This window comes from Podarcis filfolensis, assembly GCF_964270895.1.
Source record: "Podarcis filfolensis genome assembly, chromosome: Z".
NCBI lineage: Eukaryota > Metazoa > Chordata > Lepidosauria > Squamata > Lacertidae > Podarcis > Podarcis filfolensis.
In genome coordinates this window covers 25,387,711-25,412,134 of record NC_139617.1, presented here as the reverse complement: position 1 = coordinate 25,412,134, position 24,424 = coordinate 25,387,711, and the positions used below count along the sequence as shown (strand labels likewise).

The 24,424-nt window shown below is 42.3% G+C and overlaps 1 protein-coding gene across 7 annotated transcripts in view; it reads left to right on the top strand.

Moving 5' to 3' along the window:
- The window catches only part of AMMECR1 (AMMECR nuclear protein 1), a 123,671-nt gene that overhangs the window by 61,789 nt on the left and 37,458 nt on the right, over positions 1 to 24,424 (top strand). For all 7 annotated transcript variants that reach the window (XR_014543690.1, XR_014543691.1, XR_014543692.1 and 4 more), the window contains one exon: positions 9,245 to 9,355. Coding sequence is in view for 3 of the 7 variants with exons in the window: in XM_083596028.1 (XP_083452154.1) it covers positions 9,245 to 9,355 (111 nt within the window). In the remaining 4 variants the exon portion in view is untranslated. The remainder of the gene's footprint in view (positions 1 to 9,244; positions 9,356 to 24,424) is intronic.

The following is a 24,424-nucleotide window of genomic DNA, read 5'->3' as shown; positions in this document are numbered from 1 at the left end:
GTGAAACATGTGGCCAGTCAAGAAGCTAGAGGTGATCAAACAGTGCGGTTATAATGAATGCCAATGACAAGGCTGGTGGATAGGAGACAGCAATGGGGGCTCAACACTACGGTACCTGTTGTATGATTTATGGGAGAGCCGAACTCTGTCATGCACTAATTTGATCCTGCTCACCAGCACTTTAGCTAGCATGTGTTCATGCATGGTCTTGATGAGTACATCTCCTGTTACTTGCTTGGCATGTATTTGGAGAAATGCCATACAGTCAGTCAATCCCCACATGCCTCTCTTCTCATATTCATTGTCACATACTTGGGCTATTGAAGCAATATCTTCTGCTACATTAGTGTTTCATGTTTGCCTAGTGATATTTGTGCTTCAAAAAGGAAACACATGAAAAAATAATAGAAAAGTATTGTAGGAAAAAAATGTTTTCTTGCGAATTCTGAGGCATGTGGTGTTGAGATGCATCTCACAATTTGAGTGCCATGTGACAGCTACTTTAAATCAGGCATCCCCAAACTCGGCCCTCCAGGTGTTTTGGGACTACAACTCCCATCATCCCTGACCACTAGTTCTGTTAGCTAGGGATGATGGGAGTTGTCCCAAAACATCTGGAAGGCTGAGTTTGCCTATGCCTGCTTTAAATTAATTTTGTGTAGTACCTCTTTACCTAACGATCCATTGTTAGGGGGTGATGGTTTGCCATACAGATTCTCCTTTCTCCCTTCTCCACCAGACATTCCTGGTGGAAACTAGACTACTGCAATGTGTTCTATGTAGGGTTGTCTGGAAACTTTAGCTACTGCAGAACGCAGTGACTTAACTGCTGATGGGGGCAGATAGAATGTGGTACCTGCACTGGTTACCTAGCCAAATTCAAAGTTAATGTTTTCACAGACAAAGCCCTGAACAACTTGAGCTCAGGACACCTTTACAACTGCCTGAGCCCTTACATCCCAGCTGAGGGATATATCAGTTGTTCCCTGTGTTACAGAGACCCAGCTGGCATCAACTAGAAGGTGGGCATTGAGTACTGCCCGTTCCATATTGTGAAAGGTTCTTCCACCAGACATTAGACAGGCACTCTTACTTTTGACTTTCAGACATCTCTTAATACCTTTTTAATGCTGTAGGCCTTAATAGCTGTTTAATTTTTAAGTTTTTGATTAGCTGCTCACTTTAATGATTATTATCTGTATTGTTTTTAATGGTGCTTTATGTGTTAATGTTGCACAGTGCCTTGATGTTTTATGATATGGGGTACCGAAAAACTTAGAAATAAATTCCTGACAGCATTTTTCAGCAGCATGGAGCGACACAATATGGGGCCGATCGGTGTAGCAAGCTGGAACACATGGAAGACTGTAGTGTATGTAGCAGGTACAGTCTGGAGTCAGCTACAAGAAGTTTCCATATGGTGGCTGTCATTCAGCACCAGCCTAGTATGTGTGTTGAAGAACAGGCTCTTTGAGCAATGAACTTCTCCCTTCAAACAGAGTCTGAAGATAGTCCTAATTAGAAATACCAGATTTTCCTCATGGTATCCACTCTTGAAAATGGAGCATTTTAGAGCTGTTTATCTGACCAAACTCTCACCAGCTTCCTTACGAAATGTCTATATTGAGCTGCATCCAAATGATACAGTTTTGGATGGCCACTACAACAAGGTTCCATATACAGACAGACTTCGTTTTTGTGGTCAATCTCAAGTTGAAGACTTCATTCATTATCTGTTAACCTGCCCTTTATATAGACACCCAAGAGATCGCTTTATGAACTTTTTCACACAAGCAAGCAGGTACACCCCAGCAGAAATTATCTGGTTTCTTTTGAATGATGATAGTAGCTTTCTAACACACCGAGTGGCCCTCTATGCAATGACTACAAAGAAGGAGGAGGAGGAGGAGTTGTTAAATAAATTTTTTGTGGTGATTCAGAGATTTAATTTGAAATCAAGCTGGGTATGAGTTTGCTGGTGTCTGGCAACCTCTCTCTTACATCATGGATGTTGGCTCTTATTATGGTTATATGATCTGTACTGTTTTATTGGTACTGTTGCTGTGGGTTTGTCATGGCCTTTGGATAGAACAATGAATTTATATTGGTTGATTGATCCTAAGACCTGCTTTTTCACTTTTTTGAATATTTTTCTCCAGTTTTTATTTATTTTTATTTGTCTGCTTACATCCTGCCACTACAAAGAGAGCTCAGAAAGTGGGTTGTGGTAATTAACTATAAAATTGTGTGTTTGTGTGCCTCTGCTTTGCGTGTCACAGAATATAATTTGCAATATAGTTTCCCTACCATATTAGCTGTACCACTGATCAAAGGCATACAGATTTAATTCATTCCATGTGGACTAGAGTGGCAGTATGTATGTATGTATGTACGGTATGTATGTATGTATGTATGTATTGCTTACATCCATCTTTCGAGGGGAGATTGCATTTTAATCCTCTCTCTTAAACCTTTAAACAGCTTTTTTGACTCTCTAGATTCAGATGTTTTAAGTGTGTGCATTTCAGGTTTTCTTTTCATACATCTTGGTTAATAAAGTTTTCTCTTGGCTGTGTTTTTGGAAGAGGCCCAATACTCACTTGTGCTATAAATAGGTATTTCAGTCTATCCTCAAATCTGCTAACTTTGGCTGCTATGGGCTCTCTGAACAATGTCTGAAAGAATGTGCTTCATGGAGAAGTTGCTTACTTGGCATTCTGTTTCTTCACTACAAAAATAAAGCTAATGTCCACATCTGTGCTAGTAACTTTTCACCGTTTGTACAAAAGAAGCAAAGATAAGTTGAGCTTGTTTGGTCATGTCTAAAGTCATTTCTGCAACCATCACTTAAAACAGGGGAGTAGAATCTGTGGCCTTCCAGATGTTACTATAGTTGATCTTAGCCAAAAAGGCTGAGAAATGATGGCCCTCCAGATGTTGTTGCACTCCAGTACCTATCAGCTTCAGCCTTTATAGCCAGTGGTCAAGGATGATGGGAGTAATAGCCCAACAACATCTGAAGGGGGAGTACATTGGCTATGCCTGGCCTAAAGATTGTTGTCAAAAGAGAAAAATGAGTTGAAAATACCATTTGCTTATTGCAAACACACAACACAACAAATTAAAATATCTCCTCTGAGAAAACATGTGGAGAATGTGCAGAGCTGTGAACATGCAGCTTTATAATCTCTGCATTTACAGTCGTACCTTGGAAGTCGAACAGAATCCATTCCAGAAATCCGTTCAGCTTCCAAAACGTTCAAAAACCAAAGCGCAGCAGCCAATCGGAAGACTCATCGGACATTCGGCTTCCAAAAATAGTTTGCAAACTGGAACAGTCACTTCCAGGTTTGTGGCATTCGGGAGCCAAAACGTTAGAGAACTGAGCTGTTCGAAAATCAAGGTACAACTGTATTGGTTTTATACAAGTCCAAGAAATTTCACCCATGGGTTGATATGCTTTATATGAGAGAGTTCTAGCCTTTCCCTTTCCAAGTCTTGTTACATGAGTGTGGCCTTTATTCCTCTTCACTTCTCTGGCTTCAGTGTGTTTTCCCTACTCAGCATCCCCACCTCCCAGTTTCTCTTCCCATTCACTACTAAAACTTCTTTCCCTTTGTGAGCATAGGACAGGCCTGGTTCTGGAGAAACAGGCCAAATTTCACTTCTCCCTAGGTCTATGATAATGACCACTGATGAATTGGGAGGGCAAGGAGATGGGGGTGGATAATTGTCCCATAAATTTGTCCATCATAGAGGCCATTTTTGTGAATTGGACTAGGCCTGCTTTTGCAGTTCTGCCCAGGCTCTGCTTACCAAAGCAAGGAGTGCAGCTTGGTAGAGATACAGCTAAGTAACTTGTTGCTTCTCCCCACTTCCACCAAAAACGGGGAAAGTAAAGCAGAATGGAGACAATGCATCATGGCTTATCTGTTTTCAAACCCATTTCCTTGCTCAAGTTGAGGGGGAGGGGATTAAGCATTTTTTAAAAATGCATCACATTCATAGCCCTTTTCCTCCATATGGGGTGGGAGGAGATTCATTTCCCCCCTGCCTTCCTTTTGTGGATCATGGTGGAACCAGGAGAATCCTATATGTGTTTCATATGTAGTTGTCTCCCTACCGCTTTCCAGGCTACGGTAAACTGACTGAATGCTGGAAAATGACTTTTATATATCAGGGGTGCAGAGACTGTGATCTTCTAGGTGTTGTCGGACTACAATTCCCATCATCTGTGACCTGGGCTAGGAGAACAGCATCTGGAGAACCCACAGGTTCCCCATCTCCTATACAGATTCTCCATTGTCTTGGAAGATGCCTAGATTTGCTGTTGTTTGTGCAGGTATATCGGTTCATGTGGAAAGTCAAAAGTCATTATGGATATCCCTCCGCCCTGAAAAGTGTTTGCATTTCTGAAAACGCAAAGCAGCACCTGCAGGGCGTGTGGTGAGTTGCATTTGGTGTCCCTCAGAGGAATAATTCAGGCACTTGCTGCTGAGAGCATGACAGATCCCGGATCATTTACTCTTGTAATTTGCTGGCTGACTACTAAAATAGCTGGCACATCTTTGATTTTTAGAGTACCTCCAGTGACATTGTATGAAAGTAGGTCACTGGTACAGTGTATGGAATTTGTTGTAAAACATTAATGAGGGGGTTGCTTAGGGTGGGATTAAGTCTGCAGAAGTAAAGTATACTATCATGAGGCAGTGATGGGAGCATCTGAACTTCTGAACCATTTTGCACATCTCAGTCGTTCACTTTCTCGGTTTGCCTTCTGCTTTACACAGCAACTGAGGATAATAATCCCCTGCAAAAGGTAATCCATAAGTATCTGGAACATTAATCCTCAGACTACCAGTTTCAAAGAAGAAAAATACTTTCTTGAGTCCAGTTGTTTAGATGCCTATTGTGGCGATAGTAAAATAATGTCCAATGAGATCAGAATAATTGGGGGGGGGCATTGAAAGTAAGCGATGAGGAGGCTTCATTCTTTTCCTGAAATTTCTTACCTACAGTAAGAAGTATTTTATATAATTAAGGCAGGGTTCTCTTTGGGGCAGATATCATTGCCCAAAGCAGTGGTTTTCAAACTGTTCAGCAATCACTGGGATGGCAGAAAGCACAATAGCAGTTTCTCAGTGAGGAGATCATAGGTGATGGAAAAGCTTCCCCTAAATGTTTTAATAAATAATATAAACTAACAATTCAGTTCCATTAAGGATATTAAACCATTTCAATAATACCATTGGTGTTTATATTGTTTAATTAGTGTAACCTCTGTTTAGATCAGTGGCCCAATGTATCAAGAATCCACCCAATTAAAAGCCTGACTAAATAGATAGTTATGGTGAAGAACAACCAGTGTTGGTGCCAGATGGATTTCAAAAGGGAGGGTATTCCAAAGCCTAGGCTGTTTCACTTCCAGTCTCTTAATAATACATTATGGTTCTGTGTCATCAAAACTCCATTTTACATATCCAAGATACTTACTGTATAAACCCATTAGCAGCTGTTGTTTCCAGGTCAACTCAGAATGCTAGCAATTAGCTATGAAACCTGAGCCCAATACCATAGGCATCATGTTCTGCCATATGGCATGTACCTATAAGGGAGTCTGTTAAGATCTCAAGGAAGGGCCCTGTTCCTGATGGCATCTGCCACTGAATAAAATATGAGTGAGAGGAGCACAACCTGTTCGGTTATGGCACCATAATCATTGAGACTCCCTTCCAAGGGGGACCAACCAGCAGAGGGGTTTTTTTTTTAAAAAAATAATCTTTGTTTTTGGCCTGTGCTGGTAATACCTACTGTTGGGGCTGAAGGCCACTGAACACAAACTGTAAAGCTTGCCACTATTTTCATTAGTCCTAATCACTTTCAGCAGACCTAATCATAAAAGTATTGATCAGCTGTGGACTCAGGATGATGGTTTGTTGTAGCCAGCTTGCATTAACTTATGATTTTCAAATAAGTTTACTATCCTACATAGTGGAAATAAATGCATGCTAATATAAAAGTCTCACCAACTTAAATCGGTATAGGTATATGCAAATAGATTCCATATACATGAAATTGTTTGTGGATTGAACTAACTTTTTGTAAGTCAATTTGAGTCATTTTTATGAGTAAAGTGATGATGAGGTTGATGATAAACAACAACAACTGGAGCTTATGTTGAAATTCATGGGGAAAACCCTGGTTGGTTGTCAAAGGCTTTACAGCCAGGTTTTTTTTTTAGAATTCTGAATATTCCTCCCTAAGCCTGGGAAAAGTTAGTGTGATTAATTCTCTTAAGGGTATCCATCACCATAAACTGTGTGCTTCTATTAATACTTGCACTGCTTGTGCGGTCTATGTAAAGGGTCCTATGTATGAGTGCGGCACCCTGACTGAATTTTGCCTTGCATTGCTGCAGCAGGTTGGTGCACTCACAATGAGTAGCCAGCGTCGCTGTGAATAGCATTTGCTCTCCTGTTTCTGAAAAAAGGCTGTCTGCAAACAGTGGCTTTGGCTCAGAAGTGGCAGCTTTTCTTTTGTGCAGACTTGTGTGCTTCCCAGCCTCACTTGCAGAAAGTTCATGGCACTCTTGATATTGAGGACCAAAGATTTTCCAGACACTGCACTGGAATAGAGTGTGACAAGAGAAATCTTTTTCATAGAAGGCTAAAACCACTACAGCCGTACCTTGGTTGTCAAACAGAATCCATTCTGGAAGTCCGATCGACTTCCAAAAATGTTTGACAACCAAGGTGCGGCTTCCGATTGAGTGCAGGAGCTTCCTGCACTCAATCGGAAGCTGCGGAAGCCGCATCAGACGTTCGGCTTCCAATGAATGTTTGTAAACCGGAACACTCACTTCTGGGTTTGCGGCGTTCAGGGACCAAAACATTCGAGTCGCAAGGTGTTTGGAATCCAAGGTATGACTGTATTTTCCCTAAACTTCTGATAGCTGATGAACGCTTCACTTATTTTCTTTTTCCTGATTCAAACATCTTTGCTCTCATCCTGGAAAACGTTTAGTTTTCCTATGTGAATTAGGGAAGTTTTCAGTTTGAATCAGAAAATTTTATAATGTCCTAGAGAGTGATCTAATTTAGCATATTTGCTTTACTTCTGTTTAGAGAACAAAGCTAAAAACTTGGAAACTGCCAAGCTTTGCATTCATTGTTGCTAATGAAATTATGAAATAGAAAATTTTCTGCAGAAAAATTAAATGAGGGTGGGGGGGTCCCACTCCCTGTCATTAGTCACTCTCCTGGGCACATTTCATTCAAGGAATGGTTATTCTGCTGCTTTCCTTCATCAACTGAATAGAATGATTGAGATGCATCTTCTGAGGTACTGCAGAAATCCTTTCCCGTGCAGCTCAGTCTACCTACATGTAATTGCATATTCCTCCTGTTTACCCTACCTTCAAGCTTATCCCCTTCCACTATTATCTCCCTTTTGTGTGTTTCTACATTTTAAGCTGCTTGAGGCAGGGACCTTTCTTCTTCCTTGCTAAAGTGATTCATGGGTGACACTATATAAAGGACAGAGGTGGATTTAGTTAAACACAACTGGTTCCTCTGCTCTGGATGCCGAGCCTAAGGGGCACTGCTGGGTGTCGCAACTATGATGTAGTGAATTGATCAGAGAAGAAGGCAAGAGGCGGGGGGGGGCACACAGCAAATATTGGGCTTCCACAAGGCACCAGTGAAATTTGGAAGACACAATTCTGCCCACAAGTTTGTTTCTCACAGCACTCTTAGCATTGCTTTCTTGGCATGGCACTTGGGAATTACCAGCATAAACAGACTAAAATTACTGATAATTGCCTACTTTCTCAATGTAACTTGCTCTGGCCTGCCTCAGAGTTTCCTAATAGATCTGTATGCACTTCTGCTATCTTTTCTCATCATTGGGAGATGTTCTGTGATTTCCTCCATCCTGTTCTTTCTAAAGCAGGGATGGAAACTCAGACTTCCATGGGTACCAACCAACCTGTTTCCTTATCTGTGGTATAGAGGCCGGTGGATGTTGGGAGTCTGCTGACCTGGTTGATGGTTGGCTTGCTCTGTCTTTTGGGGGGACGGGGTAGGATGTCTTTCCTCCTGCATTGATGTTGTGCTATTCTGTTATTTTAATCATTCTGTGGTTTTATATTTTATGAGTTGAGTGCAAACTGTAGCAGCCTGGGAAGGAGCAGTTCCCTCATCACAGAGGCATGGCATCTTCATTGTATAGCTTTTATCATGTGCTGAAGATGCACCTCTTTATCTTGGCCTTTGACACCAGAGATATATTTTTATTACCCTCCCTATTCTTCAGGTTGTAAGTTCCTTTAACTGGTTTTAAACTTGCATATTATTTTGTTGTAACCTACCCTTGGACCTTACAGTCAAGGGTAGATAAGAAGGCCAAGAAATAATAATAGTAAGGCTAATGAGATTTCTCTTCAGCGTATTGGGATGGAAATCTACAGCCTTCTTCATGTGAAATGCTCCTGTTTTTTCCACATCAGCTCACAGTTAACCACTTACCTGGTCACTTGTGGAAAGTTAATTGTTTCTAGGTGTGTGTGTCGACGCATAATTCAGAAGTGTGTGAGTCATAAAGAGGGAAAGGGGTAGTCACATTTGTGGATAGGCTTTAAACATTTTTATCCTACCTTGCGGGGGGGGGGGAATTGTAGGCAGCTTCCAATCAAATGGAAACATCACTGAAGTAGAATGCTATTATTCAGAACAAACGTGGTAAAATTAGTAGTACTTGGAATACAGCAGAAGCAATAAAACCTCAAAATCAGCACTAAAATCAGCTTTGCTATTTATTCAAAGCCTGGGACAGATAGAGCAGATTTAAACTACCAGGTCTTAAAGTTTCATTTAAAACAGCTTGCTGGGGCTGATAGGAACTGTAGTACAAAACAGCATGAGGGCACCATGCTTGTGGAAGGTTGATCTACAGTCAGAAGCAGTAGTGAAACATGTACAGTGTTGCATAGGAAGTTGGAGAAGCGCTTGAAAAGTATTCTATCCTTCCTATTCATTTCCTTCCACTAACCTGTATTTTTGACACCTCAACTACAACAGTATTCTTAAGAACATATGCAAAGAGTCTTGAGGCATATTTATAGTAATACTGTTAACAGCATTTCACAAGCATAGTTTTGTTCTCAACTGTGAGGTGGGTGACTTGATTTGATCACAGTCAGAACTCCTGTCATGTTCTCCTTTTCCCCTTCCTCTTTCCCAAACAGCCCACTCTTTGTAACGTGGAAGATTGGTCGAGACAAACGATTGCGTGGATGTATAGGTACCTTTTCTGCCATGAACCTGCATTCAGGACTCAGGGAGTACACACTTACTAGGTAAGATTTTGTTTCTTTTCATTTATCTCAGCCACACTCAGCTGATAGGAATTTCTGACCGCTTGAAATGCAGTAGGTTTTTTCCTCACACAGTTACTGATTCCATAGGCCTGTTGTCCCAAAATCTTGTAACTGGGTTCTGTTTTTTGTGGGGAGGTTTTTGTGGCCTAAAATTTTCTGTGGCTTTTGTATAACAGACCCTTATCATATCACCTTTCTCTGATTTTTTTTTTTAATTATTTGAGGAAAGTGTGACACAAAACCTTGTGTGTAAATATAAAGCTTGGATGGACACATTCAACATTCTCAAACAGCAGGTATTCTCACTACGTCTCCAGCAGGTGCTTCCGATCAGCTGCAGTTAACTTAATCCTACACATTTCCATGACACCTTATTTTTCAGTGGCATCTTGTTCTTGAGTGGGAAGCTGCTGGACTGGAGAGGTAAGTAGTAATTAACCCTTCACTTTCCTGGCACCTGATGCCACCTGTGAGTCATACCTAGGCTGATACATACTTTTTTATTCTTTTTATAGCAGTGGCCAATAATAGAATTAGTATCTGGACTTCAGTCTCTCATAGATTTTTATGTGATTTTCTGTTTTCTGAAAGATGGGTATACTGGATCAGCATAAGCTAACTTCTTACTGTGTGCCTTTTCAATCTTCAGGCAGTGGTCCAGGGACTGGAAATGTATTTTGCCATGCAATATGTTTATTTGAGTCAGCTGCCCACACTGGTGTCAATAATTGCACAATTGATTTAAATTTGGGAATTGCAACAAAATTTTCCAGTGTGTGTCGTAAGAAGAGTACTTCTTTTCAAAGCTCCAGGGAACAGGAACTTTTCAGGTCTTGCTGGGGCAATGTGTGCATGAGACAGAGACAAGAGATTTGGCATTCCCCATCCAGCCTTTGGGACTCTGTGCAGCCCCACTCCAAGCCCTCCTTGAGTGCTTTGTCTGCCTGCAATATTCCATTAAAACTTTTACAAAGCCTCATGGTTGCTTGGATGGAGAGATGGGGGGGGGGGGGTAGAAACATATGGCTTTTGCATGCCTGGATGTGACCTGCTGTATAGAGGTAACAGTCACATCCATTGCTCTGCCTACTTTTGTCTTTGGTTCTGCCCACCACTGACATGCAGCTTCTAGAAAGTTGCCTATAAGGGAATATGGCCTTTGGGCTGAAAAGGGTTCCTCACCTTTGTGCTAGAAAGATCAGGTTGCAGGTGAACTGAAAACTGTCAAGAGACCCCCGAGAGCTTCTGCCTGTCAAAGTAGATAATATTGAGCTAGTTGGACTAGCAATCTTCTTCCTGTGCTCTTATCGCACTTAAAGGTTCAGGTTTCGGGCTGCCAGTTCCAAATGTTAACATTCCATGTCCATGTGGTTGGGGGTAGAGAGTAGGAGAGGGAAACGGGGGCCTTCCGGAAACATCCCTATACAGTGGATGGAGGGGAAATATTTTTATTTTAATGATGCACATTCCTTCGACACTGAGTGCATACTTAGCGTCATCTTGGAGTCCCTCAGCTTCTCTGCCTGGCACAGGTCTCTTAGTGTGTAGACCCAGACCATTGAGCCCAAGCTTCTACAGCCGCTGTCTACCATGAACCAGCAGTTGCAGCAACAGCAGCAGAAATGTGCTATGTTTAAAATAGAAATTTATTCTTTTGCTAATTAAATTGTTTCAAATGTTTATTTTTATATTTTAGTTAATTTTGGAATTTTTAAGTTTTTTTGTTAACATCATTTCATTAAATATGTATTCTGTACTTGACCTCCTTTATTATGTTTTCTTTTGAAATCTTTAAGTTGTAGTTTCCTGTTAATTGTGTCCTTTATAGTTGATTTTCGTTTGTAATGTTTTGTTTTAGATCGTTTTATTTGATGTTTTAATGTAGGTTGTAAACTGCTTTGAGATTTTTTTCTTACAAATCTAAAGTGATATAAAATAAAATCAATAATAATAAGAACAACCATGATCTGCCTCACTCCAGGATCCTTTCTGTAAACTGTTCACAGCTTGATCAAGCCAGTTCCTTTTTCACTCACCTCCAATTTCTTTCTTTTCCCCCTTTCTCAACTAGCTACTCTACATTCTATACTTGTTTTTAGTTTATTTACAACCTGAAAGTTCATAGGTGCTTGAAGTCAATTTTTCTGTTTGTTTGTTTGTTTGTTTAATAAATACTTTCATTTACAGGCTCATATACTTCTCTATACCTAGGAAGCCTCCTGAGCATATGCAAAGTACACCTTTATTTCTGGGTGGTCTTGTTTCACTTCCGGACTGAAAACAAGTTCAGATGGTTGCCCACTGCTGATCAGGCCACTCATGGTGTTTGAAACTATAAAGGAGAGAATCACCCCCTCTTTGCCTTACTTTTGAAAATATTTTTTCCCCTTAAAACTGAATTGTTTCGGTAGCAACGTAAGAGGAAAATTGACTATTACTCATACTTAATCTAAGCACAACTGCAAAGGCTTCTGATTAGGCATGTAGCTATGTGATGTTGAATGTTATCTGCTAACTCTGTTCTATCCTGTTTCCCCTTCATTATTGTTTTCTTTTAAACCAAGTCACGAACCAAGTATTACTGCAAATTTTTATGCTATTTTTGTGATGTACAAATGGCATGGTACTTGTTCTGTTTCTTTGTATCACTTGTTATTCCTATGGTAATAAAAGATAAAGGACCCCTGGACGGTTAAGTCCAGTCAAAGGTGACTATGGGGTTGCGGCGCTCATCTCGCTTTCAGGCCGAGGGAGCCAGCATTTGTCCACAGGCAGCTTTCTGGGTCATGTGACCAGCATTACTAAACCGCTTCTGGCGCACAGAACTCCGTGATGGAAGCCAGAGCGCACGGAAACGCCATTTACCTTCGCGGTACCTGTTTGTCTACTTGCAGTGGTATGCTTTTGAACTTCTAGGTTCGGAAGCATACCAGTATTTCTATGATCCTTGTTTAAACAACCCAATTATAAGAATTACTCTGTGGGCCAGCATAAATGAGCTGCCTCTTGGCCAGAGATTCCTCTGTCTGGCAATAGATTGTATCATTCCATAACTCTTTAAGTGGGAACAATATTAGAGCTAGCAGCAAAGAGTGGCTGGGGCAACCAAGTCAGATGGGCAGGGTACTACTACTGCTACTACTACTACTTTAGCCCTTTAATTCCCCTTTGAGTTCTGAAGGTGAAAGACAAAGCTGGGACACACACACACACACAAATCTGTCCCAGGCACATAATTGCGTAGCCCCTGGACATTTGATTTAGGTGCCCTGGAATCCTAAATATTATTTTTTTCACAGGGCAGACCATCTGTAGCTCTGGTACTGGCTTCTTGGATACTCCCACCCTCAGTCTTAGTTAAAAATTACAATTTCTTTTTCCTTTTTACCATGAATACTCCATATTTTTGCTAATACAGTAAGATTGCAACTTAATGTGGGGGTTACAGTCCAGGGATTTAGCCTAAAGCCAAAATAGTGTTTAGTCCAAACCCTTCGGGTTCAGTGGTGGCTGGGATTGCCAAAGTCATTTACCCCAGAACCCTGCCCCCTTTCTTCCCCTTTTGGTTTGTTTATTTTTTCTTTGGGATCATTTCCCAAAGAAAAGGATATATACTGTTGTCAGATTGTATGTAGCCATGGTCAGTTCTCTGCAGAAGGCCTGTGCAATCTAATTTCTCTTCAGTCTGATGCAGAACTGATGCCAACAATGTTTCTCATAAAAATAATTGATACCTTGCCATTAGTGCCTTGTAATTTGCAATATTAAATAGCAAGAGCCCCAGAAGAATTCTGTCTTCTTGCTAATCAGTCCACTTGCCTTCCCACTTTGTCAAAAGGAGTCATTATTTGTTGGCCCTTACGATGCCCTTGGGAGACCTTCACCCCACCACAAAATGAGGAGCTGGGTGAGTCGGGAGAAAAGGAAATGTCAGTTCCCTGCACTGGATACAGACTTTTGTGGTGTTGTCCTGTTGCTGGGCCCAATGTTGACTTTTCCTGGGTTCCCTTTTGAAACTTTCAGAATTCCTAGAAGAAAGGGATCAGCTACCCCTTTTGGAGCCAGTTTAATAGGGTCTGAATAGCATCTTTTATGTGTTGTGGAAGCAATGCCTGGATGCCAGTAACTGAAGAATTTGCTTTATCAATGTGGAAATGGGAGTTGGATCTTATGGTTCCCAGCTCTGGTGACCTTGAGGGGTGGGACAGTTTAAGGGATAATCTTCACTTCCGGCCACAAAAGGATCTGACTTAACAAATGGTAATGTGTTGCGTCACTGGCATGAGACAAATCTGTTTTGTGCTTACCCTGACTACTCATAAATTTATTGCTGGCAATCCAACTCTCTTGCATACTCTGAAGGAGAGGAACTTGAGGGCTATGGATTTGATTTTTCATTGAGTATTTTTGCTTTCTTGTCATTTGTCTGGACGGTTTCACAAACCTTTGCTATTCAAATTCTTTTTATGCTTTATAAACTCAGCAGCCATCCTTTGGGAGAGCCCTTTTTTGAGGAACTGCTACAGCCCAGTTTGCACTTTCTTTGGGGGGGGGGGCGGCTATCGCCTTTGTACTGTCCCCAGTTGACAGCAGATGTTCAAGGATGCACTGCAGCAGCCTGGCTTTCGGAGACCATATCTTTATAGCCCAAGGGCCAAACTACACACGACAAGTACATCCATGTTTGTTCACATCTGTTCAATTCATGTAGAAAGTGCGGGAAAGTCTAGTTCTTGCACGCAAGTGCTGTTTGAGTCAGGGGAGCCAAACCCTCTGCCTTTTCTGCCTTACTGACCTGCAAACCTTACTGAGTTACAATAATTTCTTAACTTGTCCCCAGTTTATCTGCTCTGATATGAGAAGTGATCGCTGGGCTTGTGTGCTTTAAGTTAGGGTTACCAGACGTCCCCATTTCCCAGGGACAGTCCCTGGATTTGAGAATAAGTCCCTGGGCAAATTCCATCCCCGGATTTCATCTAATGTCCCCGGGAAAAGCAGCAGCGGCAGTCTCAGCAGCCTGGAGCAGTTGGCTCTGGTTGGCTTCAGGAGCTGCATAGAAGTCTCCATATGATGGTGGTGCAGAGGCTCTTAAGATGCAACTTCCAGGCTGCCTCCACCTTCCCTGACCCCAGCAACTAAGCTGTGAAGGGAGGCTTCATGCTGCCTATCAGGGCAGCCTTCTAACCCCTACTTGCGTGCAAGCAGAAGCGGGGCAGGGATCTCTCAGGTATGAAGGGAGGCTTTACGCTGCCTATAAGAGCTTGCTTGCAAGCCAGAGGGGGCAAGGATCTCTCAGTTAGGCAACGGGAAGCCTGCCTTCCCAGCTGAGGGATCCCCGCCCCCTCCTGCTTGCACGCAAGTAGGAATGGATTGGGGCTGCTCCAATGGGAAGGGAGGCATCGCGCTGCCCGAGCCTCACCGCTGCTGCCACACTTGGCCCTCCTTCTCCGCCTTCCATGCCTGACGCACCACGCACCACTTCCCCACCACCACCACTGAAGAACTAACAACTCAGGGGCTGCCCAGGCTCATGGGAAAAGGAGATAGAAGCCTCGGAGGAAGGGGAGATGTGGTGGTTGAGGTCAAGGCAGCGGCTGCCACCGCCATCACTGCAACATCAATGTCCCGAACGTGTAGTATTTAGTTGATTGATTGATTGATTGATTGATTGATTAAAGTGTCCCCAGATTCATTGAAAAAAATCTGGTAACCTTACTTTAAGTGAGGCTGGAAGAGAGAGAGGCCACCTAGTAGTGAGCTCACAGTAGAGATGAGAATCAAATTGAGACATGCTTTGTTGTAGCCCGAGCTCTGGTGCACTGCACTACAACAGGTTCAGTCACTGAAATAAGTTTAGATTGGCTGGTGGGTCACAAGGTGGCAGTTTTCAGGACTGCATCCCTGTCTTGACAGGTGGTAGGCATATAGTGGAGTGTGCTTCATATCATTGCTGTGGGTTTTGTAACATATTTTGCATTTCCAGAATTTCAGCTTTTTGAATCAAATGCAGGGAGTTCACCTGCTGGTATGCTCAAAGACTGTGGCTTCATATATTTCCACATGGTTGTAACAGTAGCTTCTTGCTTTACATTATTGTGCAGTAGTTAGAAAACAGCCTGGGGCAATCTTTTCCAACAAGGTGTCCTCCTGATGTTCTGGACCGCAGCTTCTTGCAACCCAGCAAGTATGGCCATGCTGGCTAGGTCTGATGAGAGTTGTGGTCCAAAACATCTGGAGGGCACCAGGTTGGCAAAGGCTGGCCAAATGATCTTTTGAGAAGGTGATCAGGAAAAAAAGAATTGAGAAAGAATTCTATGCCTGGTAATGTCACTCTTTGTATGTAAGGAATAAATAGTGGAATTGATATTTTCAGAACTAACTTTTTATGCTAATATTTTTTATTAAAGGGAGAGGTGAGTCAGGTGCACCAGTGTAACATGTTTTCCCCTCATTCATGAAGTCAAAGGTTGCAATGTGATGAAAAATCAGCTTTCCTAACATTACTGGCACTGATCCTGCCCTCCTCCCCGTCCTTTCTGAATGGCATGGAATAGAGTTCTTGTTAACTGGCCACATCACACAGATTATGTAGAAGGGATGAGACTACCCACAGCGAAGAACATTTCTGGCTATATGTTTCATGGATTTTTCTTTCGGCACAGTCTTTACTGTTCTTCATGACTATAAATGTGATGATATGGTAGTTAGGAGAGAGAAATGTTTTTTAAAAAAATATGCTGAAGCATTTGTTGTGTTTTGCACCCAAATAGTGTATGACAGACCAAATGTATGATTTTGAGTAAACCAGCAGAATGTGTGATTTATAGCAATCTAGATTATGAAAAAAATTGCCTTGTGTTTTCCAGCTTCTTCAAGAATTTACTGACCTTGGAAGCAGTTTACTACACCATTTCAGAACAGGTTTACAAACTATTTTTCATGTATTGTTGAGCAGTCGTTCTTAAGGTTCTCCCCTTGAATTTGTTATGGTCTTACTATCTTTATTTCCTTTAACCCCATTTGGCAGGGGTGGGTGGAGAAATTCTCAAATTGAAGTTTCCATTATCCTGTAGAATGCTAGTCAACCACTGGGTTCCATGGGCATTTCTAGTTTCAAGACCTATTTCCCAGGGATCCCTGTGCATGGAATGCTCTTGGCCCAGAGTCCTGCTGTCTAATTAAGACTTTGCAGCAGGATCTTTCTGGTGCAACTTAGGAAGCCTAAACAAGGAAAGATAGAGGGTCATATGCAGCATCAGTGAGGTAGGGACTGAGCCAGGCAAGCCCATTCTGAACTGGGCCTGACATTTAAGCAGAGATGGGGGTTTTCTGGGTCTGATTCAGAATTTACTTGAAGATGCCATAAAACATAAATTCTTAGTCCAAACCACTTTCTGAGCATTCCTAAATTTAACACTGTTACTGCCTCATGTCATGAAGGAAGCATGATTTTGAGCAGATGTTAATTGACCAAGAAGTTTTGCTAGCCTTAGTGTTGATGGTAATTTGTATGTTAACTGATAGGGGTAGGGTTAGAGTTTTAAGGTAGCAGAGTCCATGATTCTTGGCTAGCAGGATTCTTCTTGACTACTATATAGCTCCATTCCACTTCTATGAAAGGGGAATGAAGAAGAAACGAAATTTGTACCCCAGAACACAGATAATGTGCATGCATGTATACTGTTTAAAGGAGTGATGTAAGCACTTGGAGATAATTGCACTTTCATTTATTACACTGTTTTTGGTACTTTAAAGAAGCCAAATACAAAATTATCCTGAGAGTTAGTGCCCATGTATCCAGATCTGTTCCCATAATTTAGGACAGCTAAATGTAGTTTTAATGTAATAGAAGAATCCATATTTCTTTGAGGGTTTCCCATAAAGCAGAGCAAAGAAATAAACCCTGAAATACGAGAAAGCACAAAGAAATGTGATATCTTCATTGACTGCACAATTATTTAATTCACAATACATAATCTAGTATTTTTCCCCAAGTTATCTAGTGTTCATTCATTTTTGGTGCCTTTGGTCATACTGACTCTTATGTTGCAAGAGGTCGTCTAGCTTTCCCAGATGATGATGATGATGATGATGATGATGATGATTTCTGTAGCACTTTCAGTGTCCATGTCACTTTACAGAGTGCAGAAGGGCATGTCCCCCTGCCCTTAGAGCTTTCAGTCTAAAATTTGAAATGTGGGGAAGGGTTGAAGGGAGGAAGTTATGTGATACACCTGGGTGTTATTGGGGAATAAAGACAGGAGCCAGCATAACTGGTAATTGTTTTAATAATTCCAGTCTAGACATGCACTCTTCACTGCAGGATTCCTTTTCAAAGCTCTTTACAGCTTGCATTTTCACAATGAAGGCAGCCTGTTTCACCTACAGGTACTATTTTAGCATTTTGCATTGGGCCTATTCAGAGACTGCACAGTGACATGACCAGTAAACCCGGCGGCCTGAGTGAGAAGAGTTGTCTTGTCAGGACTCCAGAAAGGTGAAAACATTGGGGCACTTGAAGAAGAAGACAAATGGCTCCTTGCACACCAAGGGTTGCAAATTGGAAGCAGCCTCCCTTCCCCCCTGCTCAGTGCAAGGGGCATTTGCTGCCTCAAGATAATAGTGATGGGCACTAGCTTGCATGGGTGTAAAATGGAATTAAGATAAATTCATTGAGAAATAGCTCAGTCAAAGGCATTTTAGTTGTGATGAAGCCTCCGCTTAAGAGTCAGCATGCCACTACGTACCAGCAGGGGATGTTTATTGTCATCATGCCCTGCTTGCAGCCTTCCTAAAAGCTCTGAGAAACAGGATGCTAGACTAGATGGACCCCTTACTTTGATCGAGCGGGGCCCTTTCTGTTTTCTTCGTTCTTTTCCCTGTCCCTTAAGTGGGTGTAATGCTAAACCAGGATTGATGCTAAGCAGGTTTGAACCATATAACAGCAGTTTAAGGTGAACAAAAAGTAAAAGGGAGAAAATGCATGATGCTCATTTGCAAACTTACAGCTAGTAGGTAGCCTGGGTTAAATCTGCACTGTTCCCAAAGGTCTTAGTCAGTAGTTAAGACTGAGGCACCGTTAGTATGTGGTTCCCTAGACTGGCTAGTGGCCCACCTGTGCCCCTAAGTGGACAGGGATAGCCTAACTACTGTTGTCTATGCTCTGGTAACCTCTAGGTGATATTACTGCAATGTGTTGTAGGTGGGGCTGCCTCTAAAGACAGTTTGGAAACTTCAGTTGGTGCAGAATTTGGTGGCCAGGTTACTCTCTGGCGCAAGATGTTTTGAGCATATTACATCAATCCTGGCCCAACTACACTGGGTGCCAGTTAATTTCCGGGCTCAATTCAAAGTGCTGATTTTGACCTATAAAGCCTTAAACAGCTCAGGAATTCAATATCTCAAGGACCACCTCTCCCCATATGAACCCACCTGGAAGCTGTGACCGTATTTAAGGCCCTTCTCTGTGTGCCTCCTCCACAAGAGGTCCAGAGGGCAGCAACATGAGAACAGGCCTTTTCTGTGGTGGCTCACCACTTGTGCAATGCTCTCTCCAGGGGGGCCCATGTGACTCCTTCGTTACATATCTTTAGGCACCAGGTGAAAACATTTCTTAAGAACCAGGCCTTGGGCTGACTAACATTATATGGCCTTTTAAATGTGTTTATGGGAGGGGGGCTATTAGTGGAGGTTTTTAGGTTTTATTATTTTGTGTTCTCATGTTGTATTTTTATGTTGTGAACTGCCCTGTGATCTTCAGATGAAAGGCAGTATACAAATTTAATAAGTAATAATAATAATAATAATAATAATGAATAATAATGGGTTGGGGCTCTTTCTCAAACAGAAATCCTTGAAAATTTTAACATAATTGCCCTTGAACTGCCAACAGATGCTTTTTCTTCTTCTTCTTTTTGCATTAACACTATCATTATGCAACAACTGCAAGTCCAAACAGATCAAATCTATACAGTATGCGCATTTGAAAATTAACATTATGTGTAGCAATAGACTGCTTGCATTTGGAGTGTGCCTACCAAAAATGATTTGAAGGCTTTTGGGCAAACAGTTCATAGCAGTCATTGCCAGGCAACATTCTTGTCGGATGATGGCAGGCACTGGGCACTTCCTCGTTGTATTAAATACATTCTTCATGTTTTTGCTACTAACCATCTCCAGTCAGTGGAAAGATAAATTTGACTCACTACCCAGGGAGGCATGCCCATCCTTCTTTATTGTGATTTGTTCTATGGGAGAATATGAATAGAATAATTTATTTGCGAAGAATGTAGTTAACAGGAAGATTCCTTGAAAGCTGATCCCCTGTAGTTCAAGGGAGCTGGGTTTCCTTTCCCTTTCCTGCCTCCATGTAAAATCTTGATGCCTTTTGCATTCTCCACTGTATAAAAAAACCTAAAATTTCCCAGGCTCATGGAAATGTATTACACTTTGCCTTTCAACTCTGTTTCAGTTTTTGAATTGCAGTTTCCTTTCCTCACATGCACACCCTTCCAGGGTCAGTTGCCCCAAACACGCCTTTTCCTTTTAATGAAATGAAAATTTGCTTATTTTTGCATTAATATGTTTGAAATATCTGTGCACAAGTTCAAGGGCAACTTTCATGGCTTAAACTGGGGGTTCCCAAACTGTGGTCCTTGGACCAGCAGTGTTCAGTGAGCATCAAGCTGTGGTTGCACAGTGTGACTCTGAAGAACAGCAGGACCAGGAGCTGCTCAATTGTTCTCATCACTTGAGAACCCCACTGGCTTCCTCCTCTCCTTTGTGGAGGACACGGGTGTTGCTCTCTCTTCACTGGGGATGAAGGGAAAGAAGGAAGCCAGCGTCTGTTGCTCCTGTGGAAAGCCTTTGCTAGTCCCACCCACCCTTTGAGATTTGCAGTCATATTAGGTTTAAAAGGAAAGTGGGGAGAAGTCTCCCACATACACATACAAATCCCTCAGTAAATTCCTCTCGTTTCTGTTCTATGCATACTTTCCTTAGCATTCTAAGGTTTGTCAGTTCTATTCAGGAAATGTAACCAGAGTTTCCTGTTCGGTAGTTAAGATTGGAGTATCAGAACAATTTGTTTTCTAACAGATAGGAAAGGAGTGTGTACACACAATAGTATCTTTCTGTCTGTCAAGCATGTAGGCTTCCGGCATTTTAGTGCTAATTAGCAAAACAACAACAGCAACAACAATCAAAGAAACAACCCCTGTTTCATAGGCTGCTTATTTAAAAGTGCTAAATACAGGTATTGTTTCCTGTTCAGCATGTGTACCCCTTGACTTTTATAATATTGGCTGTGCAACTAATGTCTGAAAAATTATTTTCTTGTGCCTGATATTTGGTGCATGTTAGCCACTCTGCTTTCTTGTACCTCTGCACCAGTCTTCCCCAACCTGCTGGCCTCCAGATGTTTTGAACTGCAACTCACAGCCTGCACCAGCATGGCCAATGCCAGGCGATGATGGGAGTTGTGGTCCAAAGCATCTGAGGGGCACCAGGTTGGGGGAGGCTGCTCCTCACTGCTGTTCCTGTATTTCCCAATTCTCATTTTAGGTGTCTTGTTATCCACATTAAATTGAGGGAAAGCGATTTCTTAACTTGCCATATATTATTTTTGCAAGAAAAATGCTCAGCGGTGCTTGGCTTGTCCACAAACTGCAGCATGATGACAGAGCAGCAGGTAGGCAATATAGACAGGCAAGCAACCAGTGTAGGTTTTGTGGGGGAGGCGGAAGAGCTGCAGCAGAACAGGTAGAGCAGGGAAGTCCCTTAGCAATCAATGTGTTCTGCTTCCACTGTGCTCTGGACACACCACCATTTCAGCCTCAGCAGCCTCACAGGCCTAGAAAGTGACGATGAAGCGAGGCAGTTGCTGGTAAGCTGCCCTGGTAGACAAGTGGCCTCAGGGGCAAAGAGGAGGTAACTGGAAGTGGGTGGGCAGATCAGCACAGGGTGAGCTTTGCAGGCTTTCCCACTCTCCTTTTATCACTCCCACCACTGGTTACAGAAGACAGGAGGGGAAAATGCAGCCATCCTTCTCTTGCTCCCCATGGTAGACGCAGCGGCAGCAGGTTAAGAGAGGGAAAGCTTGCAAAGGCTACTCCACTCTGGTCCAGCACTTTTCCTTTCAGTCCACCCACTGGGGAAAAGGGAAGAAAGGTTTCGGGAAATACGTGTGGGGCAGAGGATGCATTTGGAGTGTTGTGTGAGGGAAGAGGATTTGGGGTGAGGTGTGTGGGGAGGGCACATAAAATAATGTGTTCTTGGATAGAGAGAGAGGGAGGAAAAGATGTGGGGGTAGAATATGTGCTCTTGGGGGAGAGACGAGGGTATGTGTGGTGGGGGGAGGGATGCTCTTGGGTAGAGAAAGAAGGATAGTAGGGGGGAGGTCCTTTTGCAGGAAGAGAAGGGTAGAGACAGGTGTGGGAGAAATAAATGTTAGTTGGTCACGAGAGGAGAGGAGTGATGGATATGGAACAAGATCAGAGATGCTGTTAGGTAGTGAGAAAATGATATTGGGGGGGGAGAGATGCTTGGGTTCGAAGGACACTGAGGGTCTAAGGAGAACTAGGAGTAGAATTGCAATGGGGTGATCAGTGCATGGCAAGATTTTACAAGCTTTTCCATACTCCTCATTTCAATCTTTGGTGTTGTGATTTGGGCAACCCATGTGATTGACAGATGGGTTGCCTTGTCCACTTGTGGGAGCTAAAAATGTTCCCCACCACTGGTCTAAAGGTTTGTAGTGCAGGGAATGTGTGGGGGGGTGGTTTGGGGAGTCATGGACTGTAGGTAGTGTTGGTGAGCAATGCAAGCAGTGGTATAGCGCTGTGTGTGTGTGTGTGTGTGTGTGTGTGTGCACGCACGTGCGCGTGTGTGTGTGTGTCTGTCTCTCTTGCAGGTTCGATTTTGTAGAACAAAAAACGCTATGCTGACTTACTAACAGCATTATTTGTACATTATTATTTGCCTTTCTACGAAGGTGGTGTAGTCATAATTTAAACCCTCAGTCAGCAGTGCTTATTTCAATGTTTACAGATAAATAATGAATTTGTGCTGAGCACCTTCACATTTCAATGATAATTGTGGTGAACCTGCACTGTTTAGATTTCAGGGTATGTGATATTATCATAGGTATTTTCATAGGTACTAACTATTCTTGGTTGTAATTCTGGTGCTTTGCTCTCCTAATTAACTCTGATTTTCAGGACAAGCAATACTCGTTTTGTGCGGGGCTTATGTTCTGGAGCCCCACATGCATGGGCAGAGTGCATGTAAGCCCATTCTGCCCCCACCCTGTCCTGCCCCTTTTCATGATGTCTTTATGCTACTTCCAGGTTTGGCGCCATGCGCCATGCACATGTGCACAATTGTGTGTCATTTGAACACACCTAAATGGGTTGTTGCCTGTACAGTGGTACCTCGGCACTCAAACATTATCCATTCCGGAAGACCGTTCGACTTCCGAAATGTTTGAGTTCCAAGGCGTGGCTTCCGATTGGCCAACAACTAGGTTTTTGCACAGCGGAAGCCACGTTGGACGTTCATGTTCCAAGGAATGTTTGAAAACCAGAGTACTTACTTCCGGATTGTCTGTGTTTGGAAGCCAAAATGTTCGAGAACAGAGCCGTTCAAGTTCCAAGGTACTACTCTATTGGTTTGCAGTGGGCGATTCTCTTCTTAGCCTTCCTTAGTCTTACTCCTGTGTGACATGGCTAAAGACTTTAAAAATAGTATGATTTCACATGCTTCCTGAACAGTATAAAGCATAAAAGAGCTTTCCTAAAATGTAAACTGTTAGCACTTTACATAGTTCAGGGTCTTACTGGAGTCTATTATTAGGAAATTATTTCTACTATTTTTGAAAACATAATGCACAATCAAAAAGCTCTGGAATTAGAACCCTAAATATTGACCATCTGGCATGTGCAATCATATTGATGTAGAAATAATGAGATATGAGATAATAATCAAACTGAGTAGTTCTGCTTTGGCCTGCTGATTTGATTCTTTTGGGTACACTGCAGTAATATATTCCAACTTTTCAATACCAGTTGCTATGAACAATACAGAAAAACATTTCCTCCTGCTGCCTCAGAACTGGCTGTTTTTCTCACTTCTATATTGGTTTCTAATATTAGTTCACATAGCCCCTATGGGACTGATTGGGGGTTACAGAGTATAAGTCCACACATACAGGCTTTGTTGAGTCCAAAGCTACATCCTGTGCATATGCATCCCAAGTTAAGCACCCCTTCAGTGCTTAGCCCTTTGGTTATGCTCTGAATCTTATTCAGGTGACATTGGGCTGTATCCCATCTTGTGTCTCCACCACTGCAAGGGCTCAGAAATGCTGATGATTAAGCAGTATATAAGTGTCTTAAATAAACAAGCAAAATAGACTTTTTAGAGCTGCGCAACAGAGGAATCCAACGCAGTATTTACCAATTCACCCCACATAAGCGGTGGACCTTTTTGGGATGATCTGCCATCAGAGATTTACAGACTCAAAAGGATGCTGCCAAGATGGCGTTGAGAAAGGTCGTTCTTGGCTGAGCTCCGCAATCTGTTTTAATTATTTAATTGGGGTTTGTTTGTTTGCTTTTTATGTGATAGTGCTGTTGCTGGCTCAACCGCTATCTAATTTATCAGGGGCTAGGACCTTTTCAGTGTTGTTTTGTTCTCTGAGGAGCCAAGAATCATTAACCAGGTTTAAAGGGAGTTCAGCAACTGCAGGTCTTCTGCCCCTTTGGTGTTCTTGCTGTTTTGTCTTTACAGGTTTTAAACTTTATTCTAAGGACTCAAAAGGGATGCTCCGAGGGATTTTCTAGTTGGTAGTTCTGGTGATTGTCCTGAGGCCCTTGACTTGCTATGGAATTTTGAGATTCAGAGGACTATAAATATAATTGTTTCTGAGCATACTCTCCGATACTGTGGAGCATGTTCGGCTCCCTGGTGTACTTGGGAGTTACACGTGAGGAAACAAGTCAAGGATGGTTAGAGTGCAGTTAGTGCAGGGGTTGTTAACCTGGTTCCTAC